The sequence below is a fragment of the Thunnus albacares genome, chromosome 16, assembly GCF_914725855.1.
Source record: "Thunnus albacares chromosome 16, fThuAlb1.1, whole genome shotgun sequence".
Lineage (NCBI taxonomy): Eukaryota > Metazoa > Chordata > Actinopteri > Scombriformes > Scombridae > Thunnus > Thunnus albacares.
The window spans coordinates 5,922,431-5,947,324 of record NC_058121.1 but is presented as its reverse complement, the minus strand read 5'-3'; the positions used below and the strand labels follow the sequence as shown (position 1 = coordinate 5,947,324).

General features: G+C 39.6%; 1 protein-coding gene across 1 annotated transcript; it reads left to right on the top strand.

Annotated features, from left to right (window-relative positions):
- Window positions 1-5,695: 5,695 nt before the first annotated feature.
- Window positions 5,696-24,666, top strand: LOC122999855 (exostosin-1-like). Its single transcript, XM_044377169.1, has 3 exons — window positions 5,696-6,090; window positions 7,060-7,811; window positions 24,410-24,666. The coding sequence occupies exons 1-3, from the start codon at window positions 5,791-5,793 to the stop codon at window positions 24,426-24,428; spliced, it is 1,071 nt and encodes a 356-aa protein (XP_044233104.1). The 5' UTR covers window positions 5,696-5,790; the 3' UTR covers window positions 24,429-24,666.
- The last annotated feature ends 228 nt before the right edge of the window (window positions 24,667-24,894 follow it).

The following is a 24,894-nucleotide window of genomic DNA, read 5'->3' as shown; positions in this document are numbered from 1 at the left end:
ATCAAGAAGGCCAAACCACAGTCCTGGTGAAAGGGAGGTTTTACCAGAAAGAAAAACTGTTCCACTACAGAGATCAGAACCAGCGCCTGGAAGACTAAGACCTCCTTTCCATGCGCATTATCCTGCATCCTGGGTGATCAGAATGTAATCGGATAGTCCCAAAATCTCATCAAAGCCAGGTGTAAAGGAACCAAAGACCCACTGAAGAAATAATCACCTGAACCACTTCTGGAGGTGATCAGCACATCAGGGCATATACATAAAAAAGGAAGGAATGCAAGTTCTCCCCAGTCCAAATACATCAAGTGCATAAGCAGAAATAATCTAATTATACCACAGATGGACATTAAACAGACAAATAAACAGCCCAAAAATATTTATGATGATGACAATACAGATAAAGGATAAAAGCTAAGGTTGAATTATACAAAACAGCACACTTAATGTATTATCTCATCTTATCTGATATTGCATCTCGACATCAGGTACACTGTGAATGTAACCGAGTAGAATCAAGTATACAGAAATAATTTCAGAGCTGGATCCTAAAAGCTGATACAGGAGAGGAGAGAGACTTTTAGTGCAGCTGAAGTATCCCAGAAGCTTTCAGATTAATGGCGAAAACGAGGAAGTGGAGGAAGTGAAGCGATGGACTGAGACTGGAAGCAGATCAAAGTTGGCTCTCTCTGCTGCTCTGCCTGCACCAACAGGACCTTTTCAGATTTATCATCCCCTAATCGACCATGAGGCTATCAACACCAGCCAATCCTTCAGAGTAAGTAAATGAGAATAAAACTCCAGACTGGTAGTAATATATATGGTAGTGTTTTAGACAAACTTTGTGCGTTGCTGCAATCCAAAGTCATATCTAAGGATTTATGCTGCTTCTTTCTGTACAGCTGGACATTAGAAATGAGAAATCATTGCTAAAGTGTTGCTTTTCAGGTGCTCAGATAAATTCAGACATCCATTGGTTTCCCCTTCCTCATTCCTTTCCACTCCAGGATTCAGTTTGCTCCCATCTCTTTTGAAAGGGTCCAGTTTGGTGACAGAAAAACAGGAAACACATAAAACCACATGAGTAACAGTTTTATAGCTATACTATTGAGCAAAATCAAGTACAGGACACAACTTAAAAACAATAAATCATTTTAAAGCCAGATCAAAATCTAAGCCAGTAGGAGGAGAGGAGATTAATGGTGCGAATAAAAAAGTGGAAAAAATGAGACTAGAAACAGTTCAAGTCAGGTAGATGTTACATATTTTTCCCCAAAATTACAAATCAATGGCACTGCGATCAAACCAAAATGACTTTGCAACATGAATCAATTATGTTAGGACAGCTTTTATAAGACCTGGAATAACACGCTGAAACTGAAAGCATAAATACTTAAATCATGCAAATTTATAGTATTTCGAGTGTTAGCTCTGTCAAGTGCAGTAATATGGTAATATTGGGGAGATAAACCAATGCAGATTTTAAGGTTGTCTAGCAATAGATCAATATGGATTTTTTTTTCAGGCGTTTGTTTTTTCTTCCTTGCGTGCTATATCCCTTAATCTAATTCCTACATGCGGCTGTGTAAGATGCAAGAATGAAGACCTATAGACCAAAACTGGTCTGTTTCGACTTGCACATAAATGTCACTGTCATCACTGAGCTATAAAGCATCACGGGCTGGCTGGATTAATATTAATGTGCTGTGTGCTGTTTGCTGATCTCGCCTTATATGATTTGTAAGACAGGCACCTCCAGTGTATAAAGGTATTGCCTGGTACAGCTTTAAAAACAGGCATAAAAAACCTCTGCAGTAAACGGTAGCTTACTTATGCCCCGAAGCCACAATTGTTTGTGTAATGGAGTTTGAAAGAGAGGTGTTTCATGCAGTATATTGATTAAAATTGACTGTAGGACAAGTTTGGTCTCTAAATCCTGAGACTTTACCTAAGTTAACTTGTGAAAGGGCCCAAGTCTGGCACTGCTGTGGTGTAATTTTAAGTATCTGCAAATCTACACTATAATAACAAGCTCATACAAGGTCCAACATATATATATTTGCAAGATATGAAATAAACTGTGGTTTCAAAACAAGAGCAAATGAGAGTTTGGTTTAGATTATCCGCTGAAACATGTGTGTATGTGTGTAAGTGTGTGTGTGTGTGCGTGCGTGCGTGTGTGTGTGTGTGTGTGTGTGTGTGTGTGTGTGTGTGTGTGTGTGTGTGTGTGTGTGTGTGACAGCTTGTGTTGAAGTGTGGGCTGCAATAGAGACCACAAGATGGCGATGTTTGAGTACATGATGCACAACATCTGTTAACTCCCTCTTTAATTTATGAGTTAATGACATCTATTTAAATCATGAGCAAATTAATTTTATTCAGTCAATGGCATCTATACAACTGACAGCAACATGAAATGAAGGGATGGAAAGATTAGTGGTCCAGACGGTCAGAGTTGATTTATTGGGACAAATATATGAATCATTAAGAGAATTAATGAGCTAAGACTTAATTAAAAGTGCATAGATTCGCAAAAGAGTCAGTTCACTAAACCCTAACAAAATCCCTTTAACGTGATTTGCCACCGAATCATCTTAACTTTAAAAGAAGCATGATATAATTTTGGGAGATAAAGTGCAGCAAAAGATTGATATTTCTTTTACTTTTTATTTAAATGTAACAAATTTCATGTAGATCAGCCAAACTCTCTAACTGACCAACTTTTAAAGCGCATTCGTATCCTCTGCTAAGCACAAGTAATTAAAATGTGCGTATACATCTTAAATATTCTGCATTCTTATAGAAAAACAGAAATTATAGAACGTTCAGATGCAAATGAAACAACTATGTGCAGAGTAAGAGACAGGCCCACATCTTAAAAACCACAAATTGTGTTGTAATCATGTTCTACAACTTATTCACGCCCATTCTCGCAGGTAGGCAAAGCAACCCTAAAGTCGCAGATTTCTGAGTGGAGTTTGGTTTGCAAATCCAAAATGTTGATAACTGACAGCCAGCTCAGAAATCCTGAAAACTCCCCTTCGACCTCTCAGCGATCTGGCTTCCAAAGTCATTTCTAGGGACTTTTCTTGTCTTCACTTATCACTTTAATGACACGAACAAAGCTACAAATGCAGTCTGAGAGACTCTGAATTATGGCGAGCTCCCATACTTTATCAGAGCCAGCTGACGCCCCATGCCTGCTCCGATCCCCACAGTCTGCCAGTTTGCTGATGTCTGGCTTATCAGCGCTGCTGCTGCTGCTGCTGCTGCTGCTGCTTCTGGATGCTGCACGGTGGCGCAGCCCAGATCCAAATGAGGACCTGAGGACGGAAACGTGAGGACAGCGGGTCTGTTGGAAATCAGTAGCCGAGATGGAATAACCCAGAGGAGCCCCAGTATACACTCATGGTGTTCATTTGATCTAACTCTATTGAGAATTACTGCTACCTGCCACTCAGCAGACCGTGAGGTCGCTCCTAATAGGATTTTATTGATGCGCGTCTCTCCGGATCAGGTGCTTTGGCATTCCCTTTAACTTACCTGGGATGATTATTTCTGCTGTTTTCTCACCGTGAGCGGCGGCAGGTGGGAGAGTGGATTTAAATTCCAAAGTGAAGAGTTTGGATTTTCTCTTGCCGGGATTTTTTTGAAAAGGAGATGGCAGTTGTTGATTGGAGATATACGCGCCTTGTTAAACACATCAGTTAATTGTGGATGGATGCTGCCGATGGTATCACAGCTTTTCTAGCAGATGAGTGTATTTGTGAATTAACACCGTGGATACCGCCGTGCTGACAGATCGCTGTGTATTCGCCTGGTCGGGGGAGAATCACTCCGTGGTCTTTCCTCGGGGAAAGTTTGAGACTGGGATGGAGCGAAGGATGCATGCAGCGCACCTTGTTTCAGAGCTCACTGAATGCCCCACACTAATGCTTTAAATAACTGGTGGATGGATTTGTAATTAGGTGTTTTGGTTGGATAACTGGAGAATGTGTATCCAAACTGTGGAGTCCTGCTCAGGCTGGAGGGGAGAGCAGCGGGCATCCCGATCCCTTCCTGGGACCACAGGTGTTCCTTTTAAACAGGTAGGTGATCATTTTCTATTAATGGCCTAACACCAATGAGAAAATCCATATTTGGAAAATCATAACATTGTAGAATCCGCAAGAGCGATGATTCACGACATGCCTGCACTCCAAACTCCATCCAGTAATCTCGCAGATTATTAATCTTTGCAGCACTGTTTTTCCAACAAATCTTAAAATGACTTTCATTCACCGTTCGTCATTTTATATAGAAGTATATAATTGTTGAAACTGTTTGCATACATCCACAATCTGTTTTTATGAATATGAAAGTTGTCCACCGGGCACTGTGAGTCGTCTGAAAAAGTTAAAATTTTAACATGTGCAGCAGTTAAGCGAATTAATTTAGAACAATACAAATACTGATTTATAAAATGTATTTAGTCATGTTATATCAAGTCAAAATCCTTGCTGAAGTACAGTAATGTATGCGTATGGCACACGTCGTCAAACGATTATATTATAATAAAGTTTGGGTGCTCGTGAGCTTTGAGCATCTATTAATATGCCTCACTGACCTGAGCAACGACTGATGATTTAAAATGTGATATTATACAAATACAAGAAGGCGGTCAGCAAACAATCAGCTCAGAGGAAATCTTGAATGTACCACTAATTTTCTGTTCTTCAGAATTACATTTTACACATTATATTGATTACAATTTGATCACTGATTACAGCTATTCATATATCATTTAGATGTAAAAAAAAAATATGTTAATTCTTAATAAAAAGTCTCTTTTTATGTATCTACCTGACTTTTGTGAATGTCCTGATTAGTTCATTAGATTCACTGTGGACTACAAATTTTGACAAGACTGCAGTATCAGAGTAGCCATACACCTATCAGTTCCATAATATGGGCATTTACTATAGTCATAGAGTAGTGTTTACTTTAAAACCATGTCAATAATCCACAATAATGTTTTTTTTGGGCTGCAACTAATGATGAATTTCACTATCAATTAATCTGCAGATTATTAAAATGTGAAGAAATGGCACAATTTTCAAGATCCCTTGATGACGTCTTGGAATGTCTTGTTTTGTCCAATCAACAGTCACAAATCCAAAGAATTTGAGTTTACTATCATGTCTGGCACAGAAAAACTTCAAATCCTCACATTTGAAAAGCTGCAACCAGCAAATGTTTGGCATTTTTGTTTAAAAAAATGACTACAATGATTATTCGATTATCAAAAAAGTTGCTGATTAATTTTCAGCAATCGACTTAACGATTAATCGACTAATCGTTGCAGCTCTAGATTTGTTTGAGAAGTTATTGGTGACTTAATTTATGTGTTCATTTCTATTTTTTTCATAGTGACTCCAAATCCCAAAATGCCGAGCTGTGGGTAGAGAAGCTGCGCTGTGGGTCGAGCTGACCTGTGTCTACCTCCCTGCACCCCCTCTCCTCATCTTTTCCCAGTTCTTCCTCCTTTCTCTTCCCCCTTTCCTTTCCTCCTTTTAGTCCATATCCCCTTCTTCAACCTTTTATCATCCCTTCCCTCTTTCTCTTTTCCTCCTCCATCTCTTTCTTTATCATCTCTTTCCTCTTTTCCCTCTCTATCATTCTCTACCTCTTTCCCACCTTTCCTCCTTCTCCTCTTGTTGTTGCACCTCCTCCCCATCCTCTCCTTCCCTTGCTCTCCTTGCCCCCCCTTCCCGAACTCACCACCTCCCTCCTTTTCCTCCCCCCACAGCACACATGCAGGCCAAGAAGCGGTACCTGCTTGTGTCTGTGGGGGCCGGTCTTCTCTTCCTCGTCTACCTGTGGGGTCTGCAAATCGGGGAGTTCCAGCAGCAGTCATACCAATATCACCAGTTCCCCCAGTACCCTCAGTATCATCAGTACCACCAGCAGGAGTACCAGTTCTACCGCCAGAGCCAGGAGGTGTACCATCCGAGACCTCAGCCCCTGCCCCAGAGAAGCCCGTCTAGACAGCCCAGGCGCTGGCCAGAGTCAACACAGCTGCTGGAGCCGTACCTGGAGGGGGGAGAGCAGGAGGTAGATACAGGATAACACTGTTTTATAAAACTGGATTTTAATGCTCAGGGAAACAAACGGTGATGGGATGATTTTCAAACCCTGATCTCTCATCCTTTTGATTGTACCACAATATCACAATGTACTGTAAGAATAATCCATTACAGGTAAAAGTTGTTTTTTCAAAATGCTATTAAGTAAAAGTATAACGGTATTATGGGAGGGGGGGTTATAAGATACCAAATGAGGAAGGATTTTACAACTCTGGAAAGTTGTTCCAGTGGTAATCCTTTTATCCTTCATCACGATGATTGCAATGAAAACAGCCAAAATATGTCATCCACATTAGAAATTAATCTGCCAAGAATGTGCACTTGCAGATATTTGATTGGCCAATGCAGCAGCATCTTACCAGATGACGTTGCATTGTTTTGCTGGAAAAGCTAAGCCAGGTTAAATTTTTTGCCCAAAGCCCACTGTGTTGGTACTGCTGCTGTGCCTCAATGATTTTTTTCATGCAGTGCTGTCTGAACATGAGCACAGACATCAGCAACCTGTGATGAGGGGTTGAAAGTAAACATTCCTTCGCTTTAAAGGTTCACAAGCCAAGATGGTCGAGAACCAGTGATTTAGAAAACTCTAAGACAGTCACCATTAGTCTTCTCATGTAGACTGGTTCATAGAACAGCTGTGGCTCAGAAAAGCAACAAAGGAATGCAACCTAAGTCACTATTGCCAGAGAGTTAGGCTGAAGCCCCAGTAAAGTAAGTTTTAAAAAACTTCACTATCCAGAAACCTGTCAAGTGTCATCTGTACACTAACACAGCTCTAAACTGTGATGTGTTATACTAAAGAATGCAAAGAAATTGATGGATTCATAAGATGGAACAAATACACTGTGCACATAAACCTTGAATATCACACGGATGTTATAGAAGAATGTCTGCTATAATCTGGGTTGTCCTAACAGTGTCTTGTCTGTCATTGCAGGAGGACAGCCCTCAGCTCCATCACCAGCACACCTCGCCCCGTGAACGGCGGGCGATCCGCGACAACATCTACAAGAACAAGCGCTGCCGCATGGAAACCTGTTTTGACTTTGCTCGCTGCCAGTCGGGCTTCAGGGTTTACATCTACCCTCCACAGAGAGGCGACGAAATATCTGAGACCTACCAGAAGATCCTGTCGTCCATCGAGGAGTCTCGCTTCCACACCACAGACCCATCGAGGGCCTGTCTGTTTATTCTAGCAGTGGACACCTTGGACAGGGACCAGCTCTCAGCTCAGTACGTTCAGAACGTGAGGTCTCGCATCCAAAGCCTGCCGACGTGGAACGATGGCAGGAACCACCTCATATTTAACCTCTACTCTGGCACCTGGCCGGACTACACAGAGGATGTGGGCTTTGAGGTGGGCCAGGCCATGCTGGCCAAGGCCAGCGCTGATGTGGTCAACTTCCGACCCAACTTTGATATTTCCATTCCCCTGTTCTCCAAGGATCACCCGCTAAAAGGAGGGGGCATAGGTTATCTGACGCTCAACGACGCCCCTCCTTCCAGGAAGTACCTGCTGGTTTTCAAAGGGAAGCGGTACTTAACTGGCATTGGTTCAGAGACAAGGAATGCTCTGTATCATGTCCACAATGGGGAAGATATTATCCTGCTGACCACGTGTAAACATGGCAAGGACTGGGAGAAACACAAGGACTCTCGCTGTGACAGAGATAATGAAGAATACTCAAAGTAAGACTTATTTTTTGATCTCTCTACCTTGTTTTCGCTGCTTGTGGGTGTGCATTTATTTCCTTTTGAAAAGAGCCTTGATGCTTTGAAGATCTATCATTTAACAGGCTTTATTAGAGTCTCAATGCAGTCCACATTCACAGTCTTTGTTGGTTTCAGGAGGTCTTGCTGTTTCACTCGAGAAGTCTCTGTATTTTTTGAATTTTGACATGTGAATTCAGTGCCTTTTGTCACTGCACAGTTGGTTGTCACTGATTTTACGTCCTGCAAACAGAGCAGACAGCCTGTGTTTCGGCAGATATTAGCACTGTGGCAGTTATCTTATTTGCTGTTGATTATTTCAAATGCAGCATCATTACAGCTCCTCACAAGTGCTTGTTGTATTTGTGTGCAAGGGTGTTAATCAATTCTAATTTGGTTTATTGGCTGAAAACTGAGTGTCTGGGATTGTAGCTGCTGTGCACAGAGCGCCTCTTTTTTTTATGTGTGTGGAACAGGTTGGACGCTTTCATGTACATATTTCACAATTGTCATGGGAGTTGAGCTTCACTATGGCTGTGCTCCTGAGACAAAATGCCGCGAAAATGCAGGTGTGTGTTTGTGCTGCTGTGTCTGTGTAAGAGAGAGAGAGAGGAGCAGGAGAGCAGAGAGGCGTCAACTGTTTAGAGAGGGAAAGTTTTGTCAGCTCAGCAGTTGGTTGAGAGCAAAGTGATCTGAGCCGAGAAGAGAAGTTCACCTTTTGAAAATTTTAGCGAGAGCTGACAGCTGAAAGAAGGGGAACCATTGCATGCAGAGTGAAATGGGAACAACATTCTCAACTTCTCTCGCTTTTCCTGGATAGGTTAGCCGACAAGTCATCTGTTGCATATTTTAGGTTTAGATATTGCCAAGACCCAAAGGAAAATCACTGTGGATCCAGAATCCTGCTAAGTGCTGCTGAACAGCTGCTGAAATGCTACAGTGAGCCTCTCATACAGTGTAGTCTTCAAATGTTAGGACATTGACACATTTTTCATTGTTTTGGCTCAATCCTAGCACATTATACTTGAAATAAAACTATGACTATGAGGTTTAACTGCTGATTTTCAGCTTTAAGGATGTTTGAGGGTGTTCGTGTTCATATTGGTGAACAGTGTAGGACTTTTTTAGCTCTGCTAGCGGCATTGCTCCAGGGATGGCGGTGCCAGTTTTTCTGTCGTAGGTCAATCCACCAATTTGGTCCAGACAGAAATATCTACTGGATGTAAATATGGTCCAGACGTGAATAGTTTACAGATGATGAATCCTAATGACTTTGATGATACCCTGACTTAGCCTTTAACGCCACCATGAGGTTGAGATTTTTGGTTCTGAATGAAATAACTTCATGACTATTGGATAGTTTGCTATTAAATTTGGTAGTTTATGTCCCTCTCAGGATAAATAGTCATCACAATGGTGTTCTCCTTTTACATGTAGAGCCATCATCTGGCCAGGCCATTTGTCCAGTAGTTTTGTTTATGACTAAATATCATGAGAATTAATGACCATTAATTGCCATCAGCCACAGCTGTAGGTTATGATTGTGAACATGGTAAACATTATAGCTAATTAGCATTAGCATGTTAACATTGTCATTGTGATCACGTTAGCATGTTGCATTTAGTCCCCCCCCCCCATATCTGACAAGAGCCTCACAGAGCCACTAGCATGTCTGCATACTGTATATTCTTACTGTGTGTTCAGACAAAACGCAAAGCAAATTTTAGCAGCAGTGTGATTGCATAAAGGTCAATGGAAAAACACGATTAGACGCAAATTCTCCCGATTGATTTGAATTGACGTGAAGACGCTAGTTAAAAATGTTTCAACTTGAGTGAAAAATTCACACATATCCTGGAGCTTTATGAATCTACTTCATAAACATACAGAGACAAGAGGACAGAGACTGGAAGGAAACAACAGAAAGAGTCTCTGGTGAGTTCTTAGTTCATTCAGAGCTGAACATGAACACACAGACACAGTTAGTGCATCTGTTTCCAGACAAGGAAACTATTTTATGGCCCAACAATGTAATGTTCTTAATTTAACCTGACTTCTATCCAGCTCATCATGTGTTTCACATGTTGAACACCAGACTGAAGGCCACAAAAAGCCCTGAAATAAACAAGAAGTGAAGACGGGACAGTGCGGGTTTGGCAGAGCATCACCAAGGAAGTACAAATATCTGTGGGCCGCAGGCTACGTTCCTCCACCGTTCACCTGATGTGGATATTAACGCCATGAAATTAAAGCTGAGAGTCAGCATTAAAACATAGTCAACATTGTTTCATTTCAAATCTAATGCGCTGAAATACAAAGCCAACACAGCACACACTGTTCTAATACAAATGGACTGAGGACAGTAATCATCAGTACACACAGTTTACTTCTCTTTACTCCACAGGCCAATACTTTATCAGTTGCAGCTTACATGCTGAGAATAAACATTTCCACAATGCAGACTGAAATTCTGCAATATGCAACTTTTTTAGATAAACGTAACAATAACAAATAGGAAATGGTATATGTGATCAATGTGTGATTACCTGTGACCCTGTGTGCTCTGAAATACCTTTTACTGTATGTTGGGATGTGTTATCGCTTATTTTCTGTAGGTGTGTTGTGTGGTAAGAGGATTATTTCTGTTAATGCGGGTCTGACAGCTACAATGCAGCTTTTTCTTTAACTGAAAACTTTCTGTATATTATCAGCATGTTGGGGTGCATTAAAATGTATTCACTGATGAATGTGGTTGGTAAAACTTATGGTTTTATGAGCTCTTGGTAGCAGCTTTCATAATGGAGAAAATCAAATGATTTTAGTTTCGGCTACATAATTCACATAAAAGGTGTTATTTTTCCGATTTGAAAAAAGGAAACCCAGCAGTGTACAGTGCCTGCTGCATAAAGCACAAAGGGTGATAATCAATAGAGTACGTACATTAATGAACAGAAAGTGCTTAAGAGGCTCCTTCACTAAATAAATAGTACATTAGTCCACTCTCTGTCTCAGTCTGGCATTGACTTGTTATCCAATACCAAAACCAAAGAGCTTATTCTGATAGCGACTCTGAGTTTAGCTCTCAGTAGCTCTTGTTTTTTTTTACTCTTGGTTTTTTGTCGTCTGTCATTCCTCATATCTTCTTTAGTTCTCTCTTTTTTCTCTTTTTCTTTTTTGCAATTGAATCAAAATGTCATTTCAGTTTTTACAACATTTTTCAAGAGGATTGCAAACTTCGTACAAAATTATATCTGCAGCTAAAAATCTATAAAAAGAAATGATTCATGTTATTCACTGAATTGAAGTTTTTTTATTTTGGAACCAACTCAGTTAAAACAGGTTCAGCTCCTCATCAAACCAATTTGATGTTCTATTTCAACAACTGATCCCCAGTAATGTGCAGGTGTCATACTGCTGGAAAGTCACGTGTTTGATCCTTGGTTTAAGATTAGGGTTTGTAATTTTAGGTCATTTTTTTTGAAGATTTGTCTTTTAATATTTTATGCGGGATTTTGGAGATGGAACAGAAGTTCTCGGCTACAAATGGGACCACACGCTCACCTTGATTTGAACTAATAATCACACATCCTCCGTCACACATTGTCACATGGCCAAATAAACAAATAATACTGCTGTAAGATAATCAGTGTAAGTTGGAAAATGCCAAAACATAATGTAGAAATGTAGTTAGCAGAGTCTGTGTTGAATGAATGAACACACAATACCGAAATGATAAAATGTTTGTCAATGCCTTCTAAAGCAACCTTTCAAGCAACCATTATAAAAGAAACTGTGAGAATTTTTTGATCTGCCTTCTCTATGGTTAAAACACTCGTTAAGTTAAGGAAACTAAAACTATTCAGTTAAGGTTAGAGAATGATTGTGATTAACGTTAAAAGAAACCAACACTGACTGTCAGGACACAGGATGAAAGTCGAGGCCTTCCTTGTCAAACACACCTCGCTTTTTGGTGTTACAACAACATTAATCTTCTTCCACCTTTTGTTTTCCTGGTGAGGAAAGTATCACTGGTAAAATGTGACTTTCTGATATTTTGACATATATGTATGTTCATCTTTTCTCATTTAAAAATTTTACATAAAGTACAATGTCTCAAATAAAGAGATTATTATTAGGAGTTGATACCGGCTGACACTGGATTTTTGTGTCTAATACGGATATTGATATTTAAGAGTTATGTCAGCCTGATATTATTTTTAAACAAACATTTTTTAAACAGATTTAAGGAAAATTTGTTTTTTAAATTTGTTTAATACAATTGCAACTGAGATATGTATTGAGTGGGACATTTGAAAAATAAAGCTCTCTTGTGTCACTGTTTATAAATGATATCAAACATATTTTTTGCATTTCTGTCCTCAAATTTCTGATTTCTATTCGGTGGACAAATATGCGGATATTTCTGTGATTAGCTATGTCAGCTGGCCAATTTATTGTGTTTAAGTCCAAATGAAATCACATTTAATCATCCCTCTTTGCAGTCAGAAATATCAAGACGTTTTTTAAATGCAGCATCTAACCGGACTGAAGTGACATTTTCGGGTATGTTTACATGCCGTTTAATGTGCTGCAGCTAACCAGCTAATTGGCTATCTAGCCTGCTAACTGATGTTAGCAGTGCAGTTTTACCCGGTGAATGTTTTCTGGTGGCTCGTTCAACAAGCTAAGGTGCAGGACAAGACGTGTTCATGTTTATAAGTTAGATAAGAAGGAGACTTTGGCAGGAAAGCTAATGTGGGTTGTTGTTCAGAGCCTGTAGCTCTTGTGTTGTGTAGCAGGATGCTATCAGGCTCAGTGTGACCGTCTGTTCTTTTTTTCTCAAAGGAGAACACAGGACAAGTGATTTACAGATCAGATGTGTATGCTGTAGTAGACAAAAAAAGACAATTTAATTTCAGTTGGACTTTGATATATATAAGAAACAACCTGCCATCTGAGGTTAGTTCAATGTCTCTGCACCTACAAGGACAAAAGTTCCTTCCTGAGAGTCACATATTGTTGAACAACCCCAGCCGTCTGTAAACTTACACGGCTTCACAATCTTTTGAATCTTTCGTGCCTGTTTGCTGCTGCCTGCTCTGGTGTTTTACACACAGCACATCAATACAGACATCACCCAGTGCAGTCAAGGGGGATCCTGCACAGCGAGGCTCCCTGATGGGAACAGAAACCGACGAGGATCTTGAAGCCTCGGGGCGGTCGATAATTGCCCTCCAATTGAATTAAGCTGTGAATGAAGGGGATAGATAGAGATCTCACCTCCCACTGAGTGGTGCAGGATTGAACTCAGGCTGTTTTACTGTACATAGATAACAGCCAGCTGAACCAATTAGAGCCTCGCTGTGTCTCCCCAAAGAATGTTTGATATCGGAGGCTGAGGGCTCAATTTACAGAGCGGCAGATGAAATGCTTAATTCAGATCGCTGTCACGTCTTTCATGATAGCTTTCATGGTCAGAAGAGAGGAGGAGAGAAGAAAGAGGAGTGTAGAAGATGGTCAAATGTGGTAGGAGGTGTCCTGCTGACAGTACAGTAAATCCATAAACATCTCTCTTCATCTTTTCCCCTCTATTCATCGACCTCCTCTCTTTTTATGTTTCCATAGGACCTTCAAGTTAATTTTACACTTTCTTTTCTATTTCTTCATTCTTTACTTCCCTGCTTCAACTTTACTTACAGGTCCTGCAGTGCTGACAGATGCCTTTTCATGCCATAGGAGGGATAGGATATTTACTTTTTGCTCATTTGGAAAAAAATGTTCATCTAAGATAGCAACTGATAAGCTACTTACTACTGTGTTGGGTTTGTTGATTTGTAGGATCTTAAAGCCCCACTTTATAACTTTAGCTAATGTATTAGCAAGCAACTAAACATCCAGGAAACATGACGTAACATCAACCTTCATTTGGAGTTGTGTTTATGGATTTGTAATGAATTTAAGCCCAATAATCACTCTCCTTTTAGCTCTGTCTATCCTGAGAGAAATATGGATGCCTTTTAGCAGATGTTTCACTTTTCTCTACTAGCTGGTTGCTAACTTTGCCATTTGCTCGCATACAGTCAGTCTGTGAGACTGAACCGGACAGTAACTGTTTCAAAAAACCAAAACAATGACTTTAATGAGGCTAAAAAAAACCTTTCTAGAACTGCAGAGTACATTAGGATACACATTCCTATGAACATTGGGTTTTTAAAAATACTTTTCAAGTCCACATATCACATTTAAAGCTGTCACTTTACAACATTTAACATGTTGGAAGATCCATCATGCTGTTAAGTTTTGGAAAGAGAAACCTAGCTAGCCAAGCTGGCATATATTAGTATTGATTTCCAATAGAATTGACCTTTTGTTAATATAATTTTACAACCTTGTCTCTGAGAAATTATGTTTATATCTAGATTGTACAGTAAATATGTTTTAAAGAAATGTAATGATGCCTGAATTAAGTTTTCTGGTGACATAAGGAGAGAATGTTTTTTTCTGTCCATCCAAATGCCTGAAAAACAAAATCATAAATATATTCAGCATTCAACAAGTGAATGATTCATAGGATGTGGATTGATCAGATATGGTGATGATCTATACATTTGCAAGTGTTTGTGAGTGTGTGACAGATGTTCATGAGAGAAAAGATCTTATTTAACTTTCACAAAAGCTTCAGTTGACAAAATGTTAATGCACCAACTAGTGGCTACACAACCATGAAGGCATTCAACATTTATGAAAGATCAAAATAGACAGCTATTTTTATTCATGTTATTCATCATCCAGTCATCATTCAACCAGTGTGTCTCCATCATCAATTGTTTCATGATAAACAAGTAAAGAAATTGACTGAATGAATTAGTATTAATATGCTGTTTCTGTTCAGCATCTATTCTGATGTGTCCCAGTGTGCATAAAAATACTGAGATGGAAACACAGCTGCTGTCACATCTGTGAATGTTTGGCAGCTGCAAAATTCAGCATGTATGACGGGAGAAAAGGGTCTGACTGTATTAATTTAAAATGTCAGCTGTGGTCCTGTGGGTAGCCGGTTGGCTGTCACTGTGTAGTGTAGTATGTGTAGTGTGTGTGTGTGTGTGTGTGTGTGTGTATGTGCGTGTGTGTGTGCGCGCATTTCAGGCTAATGGGAACTCACAGATGATTTACAAAATGATTCATTTTACAGTTGTACTCAAAAATCCAGAAATCTGATGTGTGTTTGTCTAATGCCTGTCACACACACAAACACACACTTCTGATGACATTGCATGGAGTTAAACTCATAGTGAATGCAACTGTAGTGAACCTGAAAAAAGTCATAGTGAGGACTCAATGATTTTGTTCCTAAAAGTCACAAATTGGTCTCCAAATGAGTTGTCCATGTTGCTTCACTGCATCTTATTACATCACATGAAACACCATGTCGCTTTAATCACAGCAGCCAGTTCTTCTGCAAGTTCCTCCACTTTGATCAACTCCCAGTGATCAAAGAAACTGAGGCTAGTTTCTATTTCCTGTACCAGAGTAAGATCCAGAGCAAAAGTGGATCCTGTTAAAATCTGATCCAAAGTTAAAATATCAATAAACTTTCCAGTAATCAATACTGCTATCAAATAAATTGGGACAATACATAAAACACTAACACATGCTGATACTACAACAGTATGGCTGTTATTCATGATGGTATAAATGATAAAAATCAAAATCTTTATTTTAAGAAAGGTTTACAGTTTTTTTGCAATTGGAAGACACAAAAACTGGCAATTGTGGCACAATTATTGAAACCACTAACTCATGAAGCCTTTTTGTTGACCAGGTATACTAAACGATAAGCACACTTTCTGCTTTACACTAAGTTTGAAATTCTAAAAAACACTTTTTGCCAATAACTAGACACAGTTAATCTACATTAGACACATCATTCAGAACTAAAAGCCTGTGTTTTGTTTGTTGAACACTGCTATTGAAATACCACATTCGATTATCAATCACCTGCACCCATAATAGAAATCAGAGCTTGAACACTATAAATAGGATTCAGGTTTACTCTTTGGTTTGCACAACAATAGAGACCAATTTTGGAGAGAGAGTTAGAAGAAGAGGTGTTTGAGAGAGGAGGACGAGGACTAGGAAGAGATGGAAGACAAGGCAGAGGAGGAGGATGAGGAGAAGGAGGAAGAGGAGGAGGAGGAAGAGAACACAGAGGATGAGGAGTGGCGAGAGGACAAGTCAGAAGAAACTGGAGAACTGTGACAGATGAGATCCAAGTCACTTTGGTCGACCATGGAATTAACCATAGGTTGGCTGGTCAGGGGGTCCATCCTGATTTGAGTCGCTACACTGTAGCAGGTGTCATCTGGACATTTCACAATGAGAACAGCTAAGAAATGCTACCCTCTGTATGATACAGTATTTCATAAGAAGGAGATCTTAGACTCTAAACATTCACATTCTGCTGATTGATTAGAAATCACCTAATCACTCAAGAAGAGGAACAACACATCATAAACATGGTCATTATAAACAACAGCATACTTTTCTGACAACTGCAACACCACATCATCACTGACAATACAACATTCAATAACATGAACAGGGTAAGTTACACTACTAGGCCTTCTACTGAAGCCTCATCAACTTCAGATGAAACAGCGATACAGTGTGCTGTTTGAATGAAACTCTGAAAGAGTGAAATAACTGCGCTTTTGTTTATTGACATAATGGTAAAATGTCATAATCATTTTGTAAAAGTTGGATTTTGGTCCAGGTTGTCTGCAACCCTTCTCTAGAAATAAGTGGTCAAACAGCATGGATGGTATGATGGACAGTGAGGTGTGACTCACTGGTTTGAAGCCCAGAGTTGCAGCTTATGATCGTCACCAAATCTTTTCCGTTAGGAGCTGGGACCTTCCAAATAAGGAGTGTGGGGTGTTGCCTTTCACACTCTGGAAACATGCGTCACTACCTCGGACCGAAGTGGACTCTAACTTAAGCTTCATTTATACTCCCGAGTGGACGTGCACACAGACAGCTGTGGACACCACGGACGGATAGTTGATGTGTTTATACTACCTTCTGGGGTCCGTGTGGAGGACGTGTTCCACACATGCGCAGTCTACAGGAACACAGCGTTGTGTCCGCGCAGACTGGTGCGGACAGGTCACACAGGACACAACAAATTGCTGGTACGCGGATGTGCCCACAGAGCCTATGCGCTCTGATGACAAAATTTAAGTCAAACTGACCCTAGCGGACCCTTGCGGACGTGGAAACTATCATTTCAGCTTTACTGGGAACACCAAGTGATGCATACTTGGGCTAACGTTAATTACTTTATCTAAATTGTGCGAACAGGGCAGGTATCATAATCAAGTAACATTAAACTTACTGAAATACTGCGACAATAGTCTGACTCAGTGTGAGTCCCGGAGCCGGGGAGAGCAGCAAGTGAGCAAACTGTCAATCACAGCTATCAATCAACGCCAACACGGCAGACATCAGAGCTACTATAAATTTTCAAATCTTATTAACGGAGCAGTAATTTCCAAAATGACCACCAGCACACTTATTAGAGGCCCTGAATTTAGCGACTGAGATCATAGTGACTTGTTGAAAAAAATGATTGACTTAGTATTTCTAGAGAGAAGCTGATGCTTTTTGAATGGGAGTCAGGGATTGGAGCCAACATCATGGCACTTTGAGGCACTTCAGCATACAGCCTCAAGATGTGATAGTTGCAGCTCGTTAAACAGTCAAAGAGAGTTTCCAGAACCTGGCAACCCAAAAGTTGCTCTTATTAATGGCTTCTTACTGACCTATAAAGAATGAGTAAGTGATTTATTAACCATTAATACAGCCACTAGTTACAACCTAGAAATACTTTATAAAGAGTTCCTTTTTAGGTCTTCCTACATTGCAAAAAGTACCAGTCCAAAAGTTTTCCCTCAGTCAGAAATGGAAGCATGTTTTACTTTACGATGAGAGTGAAAGATAGAGCAGAGGAGACGTCTCTGAGCTGTGCGAGGGTGTTGCAATACAAACACTATTCAATCAGCAACAACTAAAATTGTCCTATATGGGTGTTTGGGAGTACAAAAAAGAAAAAGATGGATACATCTACTGTAATGCATGGCTGGAAATGTTTGAGAAACCCTGCAATAAAGAAAATCGCCATCTCTCCGCTTCCTAGACCATTTCTCTCAAATGTGCACCTCAGCATGCAGCAAATGAAAAGTCATACAGGAACAACACTTCCTTGTTTCTCTCTGATAAACTTCTTCCTCCTTCTTGTGGGGACTACAGAGCGGTGTGTGAAACGTGATGGATTCACACTGCAATCCTTCTTGCCACACAGTGTTTCCACTATTTTACCGCCTCTCTAATTCCGTCCTCTCTGTCTCTCTCGGTGAGGATGGATGGCAAACATCCTGCAGCGACCCGCACACCTTTACTTCGACTCAACTGATTGTCAGCTCTTGGCTAGCAAATGGATAGAGAGAAAGAGAAGGAGAGAGAAAGAAAGTGCAAACGACAACGGAGAAATTGGAGTGGGGTGGGCAGAGATGCGGAAATGAGACGGCCGAGGAGGAGGAGAGAAAAAACCTGTGAGTGGCTCATTTTCTGGGTACGCAGGGAAAGCAAGTGATGCAGGATTGAGAGAGAAAGCCGGTAACACTTCATCCAGATGCAGAAAATGGCATCCTACTGCAGACAGACTGCAGAGCATCACATGTTTTTCCAGACAGTGTGTTGTTACAACTGTCAAATGGCTGTGATGAGAAGTGAGTGCTTATCATTTCTTGGGGAGAAGTGATTCAAAATGTAAGGGTTGTTTTTTGGAGAATGGAGAGCAGAGATCAAGCAGAGTTCAAGAAAAGGGCACCTGATGGGTTCACTACTAACATTTTGCATTCATTGCTTTCATTAAAAACATTTTCTCATTATGTTACTAAAAAATACATAATTCAAGCGGTACTGTGGAGAAGAAAGAAACAGAAGAGTTTCTTTCAAATAATGTTTTTTTTAAAAATAATAATCTGTTTTTTTAAATAACAAGAAAATGCAACTGAAGATTATCTCCAGTTCTCCCACATGAAAAATACATAAGAAAAGTGATGTAAGTAAAAAATACATATATATTTTTTCCATTTATTTTATTTTTTTTTTTTTAAATAGTTCAGAATGTGCACTTCAAATAGTATATTTAAAATCCAATTTTTAAAGATGATTTCCACCTGGATTTTTGACCTGCTCATTTTTTAATCCAACTAGTTTAAATCCAAATAAATTCACAGATTTATTTGAAAAATGAAAACATAAAATAATTAGCCACAAGCAGTTGGTTCCTACTCTTCTCACTAAGCAGCCAGTTTGGTGAACTACACCTAAAATTCTTTGCACTGACCACATAATATTATTTTGTGGATCAAAGTTAACTTTGTCCCTATATAAGTGATTTAAGCAGATGTACAAGAGATGTAAGTATTCAGCAAATATTAGATACAGTATCTCGGGATTTATTTCCATTTATTCAGTGATATTTTCAGAGCAGAGACAAAACATTAATTCAATCAATCTGACAACTATTCAAGATTACATTGTTCCAGTTTGTGACATTCACAATGACTGCTTGGCCTTTGATACATTAACTGCTTTTTCCTGCTAAGACTGACAGAGGGTCAGCTAAAATAAATGCCAAGGCCTCGTTGTGCTAAATGCCAATCTATGTTTGGCTTTCACACACCAAGAAGGACCATTAACCTCTATTCATCTGCTCATTGGCCGCAGTGGTCAAGTCAAACCTGATCAATAAAACTTCTTTTTTCTCTCCAACCAGCCTTGGCAGAAACCTTCAATGTATTGATGATTTCAGCTGCTGTCTTCTGCTGGCTGAGATATCTGCTGGTGTTTCAGGTGGAAAGAAAGGCTTTACATAGAAACTCTTAAAGATCCTATAAAGAATAACATCTGTACACAACAGCTCTAAAACTCCCACTGGTCTAAATAATGAGGCAATAAAAGATGGATATTGTTTGTCAGGATTTATATTTTCCATCAGTACATAGAGTATGTAATTGTTGTAATTGTTATTCATATTTCCTGATAAGTTTTTATAAGCTGTTTTATTACAGTGTTCATTGGCCAGCTGTGACGGAAAAGCTACCAAGAGAACCTGGCTGCCAACAAGTTGATGTAAACCAGGGCTTCCCAGACCCCAGTCTGAATACCAGAACATTTAGTACTGGACTGTGAGGGAACCATGTGATTCAGTAAAAAAGCTGGATAATAATTGTATAAGTTTGCAGGCTATTATAGGATATTTTGGGGATAAATACCTTGAACTTGGCACAGTCTGTGCTGCATTTTCCTCATCACTCCCTGTGATGCCATTGCCAACCTCTCTCTCCCTCAATCTGGTGAGCGTTGTCTTGCTATCTCTTGGCCGGCCTGGGCCAATACACCTTGATGCAGAGAGATAGTGAGACAACGCGCACCAGAGAAAAAAGAGAGAGAGGTTGGCAATGGCATGACAGGGAGTGATGAGGAAAATGCAGCACAGACTGCACCAAATTTGAAGGTATTTACCCCCAAAATAGCCTATAATAGCCTGCAAGCTTATATAATTATTATCCAGCTTTTTTCCGAATCACATGGTTACCTTGTGGTCTGGTACTAAATGTTCTGGTCTGCAGACCAGGGTTTGGGAACCCCTGGTTTACATCACCTTGTCTACAGCCAGGTCCTCTTCATCTTTTTCAATGAAGACAAAGGCTCAGTAGCACCCCACTATATATTCACCAGTCACTGCATCCATGGAAGTTTACTTCCTATAGAAGGCTATCAAAGACACATCTTGATTGACTTGGGTTCTGTCCAATCACAATCAAGAATTGTTGTCCCTACCTTTTCCGTTTTGTGAAATGTTGTCGTGTTTTATGAAATGTTGTGTTTTGACCCTCAAGGCCATTGTAGTGTACATTTTGTATGTCTTAGAACATGTCTGGACGGGATCTTTAAGGTTTCAAGTTCATGTTTGATGTTTGCTTCCAATTGCCAAATACAAATTGTCAAGTCAAGTTAATTTAGTCTATATAGCCAAAAATCACAAATTTGCTTCAATGTGAACAACAGATACAACACCCTTCATCTTTGGATTGTCAAATCAGACAAGGAGAAACTACACAAAAAAAATCTTGAACGAGAAAAAAAAAAAGGTGATAGATATACTAGTAGTTAATGCAGTATTTGATATATTCACTATGCAGACATCCCTCACTGGTCAACCCTACTACACACTAACACAGTATGTTGAAATTCAGCCCTGCATTTGTCTGTCTCTCTCTCTCTGAAACTGGCAGACATCGGTATTATCCCTCATTGTGCTCTTCATCATGACTTGCATCAAAGACGCACTGAGACAGCAGTAAAACCTTTTCCACGGTTTAGTTTAGCTCGACAGATGAAGGAAGGAGAGAGGAGGAAAAAAGGTAGAATGAGAAAAGTAAGGACAGATAAGGGAATGAAAGAGAGAATAGGACAATTTATGAGAGAAGGAGGTGAAGATGAGGAGGAGAATGAGAGAGAGCAAGGTGAAGAGGGGAGGATGGGGAAGGAGGGAGATAAGCACCAACAAGGAAAGAGGACACTGACTTTTGATGTGCTTTAATAGAACATCTCACAACAAGGCCTGGAAGAAATACAGTATATAACAAAACTGAGTACTGAGTGATTCAACATTGTATCATCTAACAATAATTCTAGTATTTTTAGGGTGGAGTGCAGGATATTTGATCTTATTTATAACTAAAAACAAACAGGTTAGATAGACTAAATTGAAATTACAGGCCTCAAAGTACAACCGCAATGCAACAAAAGTGAGTACACCTGTGACTTCCAGTTAAGACTAATTGCCTGAACAAGGTTATAAAAGAACCCGTGAACACCACAACTTTCTCAATTTTGGCCTGGGTTGTGACTAATGCAACAAGACTCCACATGTATGGTGTTTAATTAGCCTCAAACCCTGCACACATAAAAACCAGGCGTGTGCATGTGATACAAGCACACAGAATGGTATCCGTGAGTGGAAAACCATCCTCACCAAGGGAGTATTTCTTGACCCTCCTTTGATTGGTCACTTTGAGTACTGACCATGACCTTTGATTGGCTGTTTGTTGAAGACAGACAGTTGCCTGAGAGAACAAAGGGAAACATAAATGATATCTAGTGGCTGATTCTATTTCTTAAAACTGAAAAAGATTTCACTGCTCTTTCCCCATTTAGACCACATTAGACAGATTAGAAAATTTCCTCTATAAAGATATTGTGTGATTGTATTCAAAAAGTAAAAATAACTTTTCTCCCTTTGTTTGAGAAAGAGGAGTTCTACATGACCATAATCGATGAAATGAAGAGATGTGGAATCGTGCAATGGATTTCTAGCAACAAGATCAGTGAAATCACCCTTTTTTGTTTTTTCACAAAGAGAATAAAGGTTTCATAAAAATGAAACTGATCATCTGTGAGAAATGGTGTTTCAATGACTGCTCAGACAGTGTGAAGGACAGTGCGTGAAGTCAACCTCAACGGATGGCATCCGATATGAAAACCATTGCTCACAAAACTGCACAAAACTTTGCCAAAGAACATGAAAAGAAGCCTGATGAATACTGGCAGCATATTCTTTGGTGAGATGAAACCAAAATAAATTAGTTTGGATCAGATGGGGTCCAGCATGTTTGGTGTGGACCTGGCCAGGACTACCACAGTGACTGCATAGTGCTGACCATGAAACATAGAAACATGGGAAACGTGGGAGTGTGCTGATATGGGGCTGCATGAGTGCAAAAGGTGTAGGCGAGATGACATTTATAGATGGCACTATGAATGCAAGTTTGTTTGCCCAGATACTGAATGAAAAGATGACTCCCAGTCACGAGGAACTTGGCAGGAGAGGAATTTCCCAACATAACAATGATTCCAAACACACTGCAAAAATCACACAAGAGTTTTTAAAACAAGTAAAAAGTGAAAACAATGACCTGGCCATGTATGTCCCCTGACCTGAATCCAATAGAACACCTCTATTTTAAAGCGGAAAGTGGAGCAACAAAACCCCTCCAGCATATAGCAGCTGAAGAATCGTCAGTGAAAAATGACAGTGCATCTCTCCACCGATTTATTCTAGACTGGTATCATCCATGTCCAGGAGGATCCAATATGTCATCAAAAATAAAGCTAGGCATACAAAATATTAAAAAATAAAAGAATGGAGTCTCACTAATGAAGGATGTGCTGACTTTTGTTGCAGTTAATTCTTAAATATGGACCTTTCATTATATTTTAATTGGTCAGACATTCTGTTTTTTTAATTAATTGGCTAATTCTTCTTGAGTTTTGTCTAAAAACAAATAAAATTGTATTAAATGGACAGAATTTGTAATTACTTAACATTTTAGTGATATTGACCAGGGGTGTACTCAGTTTTGTTAAATACTGTAACTAGACAAACTCAAAGAACGAGCACACACACACACACACACACACACACACACACACACACACACACACACACACACACACACACTCCTGCAGGCGAAACCAGTGAGAGCTGAGAGTCTCTTTGCAATTAATTTGTTTTAGCAGCTACATCTATTCTACTTTTCTAAGAGTGGAGCTCTGAAAACATCGCCTCCAGTAAAAAAGAATCCCCCAACTGTGCTGTGCTGAAGTGTCCTTGAGCCAGACACTTAACAGCTACCAGCTCCAGAGTTTCTGACATCCCTGTAGAGGACAACATTATAATTCCTCACAAGGATCAATAAAAAAATCACATCATCATTATTCAGTCTTTCAGTGTTATTTTTGTGGAATCAAACAATTCCACTTTGTCCAAGTTATGATTTATTTGTTTCAAAGAATTCAAGGAACGAGGCAGAACTACACAAATCATTCCACTAGTTTTGATAATTATTGACTATTTTGATAGAAAAAAGTCACCATATCTCACTCAGATTTCAGGTTTTTTTTTTTTTTAAATAATATAAGATTTTAAATCCCTAATAAATTAAATGGTAATGAGGAATATTAGGGAGCATCTTGTTTTGGATGTAAAATCTATTTTACTTGGTACAACAGACACTCTTAGAATGATAAATGTTTATTGAAAATTGCATCAATCTCTATGGGGGTATTATTGTAGCTAAATTATTTGCAAATTTGCATGGAGAATTGTGTAACTGCTCTGTATCTCAATCTGTGTGCGTAATCAGATTTGTAAATGTGTAAAAGAATCCCCAAATTCAGATTTGCAAGTGTATAGAGATTTGGGAATGTGTAGGCAGATCTGTAAATGTGCACACAGATCTGTGAATGTGCAGACAAATAATGTTGATTTTTATTACACTTTTGCTGTGGAAAAGTCTAAGTATTTTGCTCCAAAAGCTCAGATATGCCTCTCAATTTGCTGTCTTTTTACACATGATTTTTGCTACATTTCTGCCTTGGCAGAGAACTGCAAATGTGTGTGGCGATTTGTCAGTAACTCTAGGTTTTCTTCACCCTGAGCTCAGGCTCACGCTGTCAGGCTGATGCTCTTCACTTCTGCTGCCAACATGGACTATTAAGGAGGCTTCCACAGCTGAGCCACCAAAACAACAAGGCAGGATGCAGTGCAGCTGCAAAAGTCACTGTATGGTTCCCTACTGCTTTAACAACAAGCAGACACAGGTACACCTATGTTTCCATGACTTCCCATCTTGGTAAATGAGTGACTGTTCACTCTTCAGCACCACTATCGCTGCAACCAGACAACTTGTATTATTTTGCTACAGACTGCTAGCACAGGCTAACAGTTTTGCTGCAGTGTTTCCCCTGAGACAACTTCAACCATAAGTTAAGTAAACACTAAAATCATTTATAAGATGGCTCATGTTACAATGAATGTGCGTGATGTCATCTGTGATTTTTTTGTTGGAGTTTGCTAACGTTAGCATCTAGCCTGTTTCTTTAAACTGATGTAGCTTATGTGAGGTAACATGAGGGTCAGCAGGGATCA

Coding starts and splice junctions, on each gene's coding strand:
- LOC122999855 (XM_044377169.1), top strand. CDS start 5,791: ATGCAGGCCAAGAAGCGGTACCTGCTTGTGTCTGTGGGGGCCGGTCTT. Junction 6,091..7,059: donor TGGAGGGGGGAGAGCAGGAG/GTAGATACAGGA, acceptor CTGTCATTGCAG/GAGGACAGCCCTCAGCTCCA.